The sequence below is a fragment of the Corvus brachyrhynchos genome, unplaced genomic scaffold, assembly GCF_000691975.1.
Source record: "Corvus brachyrhynchos isolate BGI_N302 unplaced genomic scaffold, ASM69197v1 scaffold351, whole genome shotgun sequence".
Lineage (NCBI taxonomy): Eukaryota > Metazoa > Chordata > Aves > Passeriformes > Corvidae > Corvus > Corvus brachyrhynchos.
This window is the reverse complement of record NW_008236203.1, coordinates 1,053,715-1,054,343: the sequence shown is the minus strand read 5'-3', so window position 1 is coordinate 1,054,343 and position 629 is coordinate 1,053,715. Positions and strand designations below refer to the sequence as shown.

Here is a 629-nt window from a genome sequence, read left to right as displayed (position 1 = left end):
TCCTGTGTCTCCCACCCCTCCCACCCAACCCACGTCCACAGCAGTGTCCGAGTCCACGCATCCAGGGAGGGTTGGGAGCGACCGCAGAAGTCGGAGAGAGGGAGGAAGGTTGGAGGTCAGCAGCTGCTACAAGGAAGAGCTGGGCAGGTTCAACGTGGAGCAAGGAGGAGGGAAAAAACCCAAGAACCAACTGAAAAGGAGGCAAAGGGAGGACGCCGGGATTCAGGGATGGATCTCTACCTTCTAGGCCACAGCCAGCACGGGACAGGAAAGGGACAGTCAGTGGTTGGTTGGTGGAGGGTTGGTTTTGTGTCACTCACGATAGAAAACATATTCGGTGTAAGAGGTCCAGATCCTGTCGTCCGTCTGCTCGTGGGCGAAGGCACAGGTGCCCGTGGAGTTGCAGGCCACCATGTGGAAGCCGGCATCGGCCAGTTTGTCAAAGGCTTGCTCCAGGAAGGTGAATTTGAGGTAGTACCTGGACGTGTACCTCTCTGGAGGCCTGTCCGGGTCCCTGCTCTCATTCAAGGTGTCCCCAAAGACCTCCTTGGCCAGCGAGGTCTTGCCGCACACCATGATCCGGGCCACCCTGCGGAACTTGGCGTCCGTCTGGCTGTCCCTGCCCAGCG

The 629-nt window shown here is 59.1% G+C and overlaps 1 protein-coding gene across 1 annotated transcript in view; it reads right to left on the bottom strand.

Annotated features, from left to right (window-relative positions):
* LOC108448492 (BTB/POZ domain-containing protein KCTD8-like) overlaps positions 1 to 623 on the bottom strand; it is a 19,780-nt gene extending 19,157 nt beyond the window's left edge. Inside the window, exon 1 of the mRNA XM_017741583.1 lies at positions 321 to 623. Coding sequence (XP_017597072.1) covers positions 321 to 576 — 256 coding nt within the window. The 5' untranslated portion in view covers positions 577 to 623. The remainder of the gene's footprint in view (positions 1 to 320) is intronic.
* Between the last annotated feature and the right edge of the window lie 6 nt (positions 624 to 629).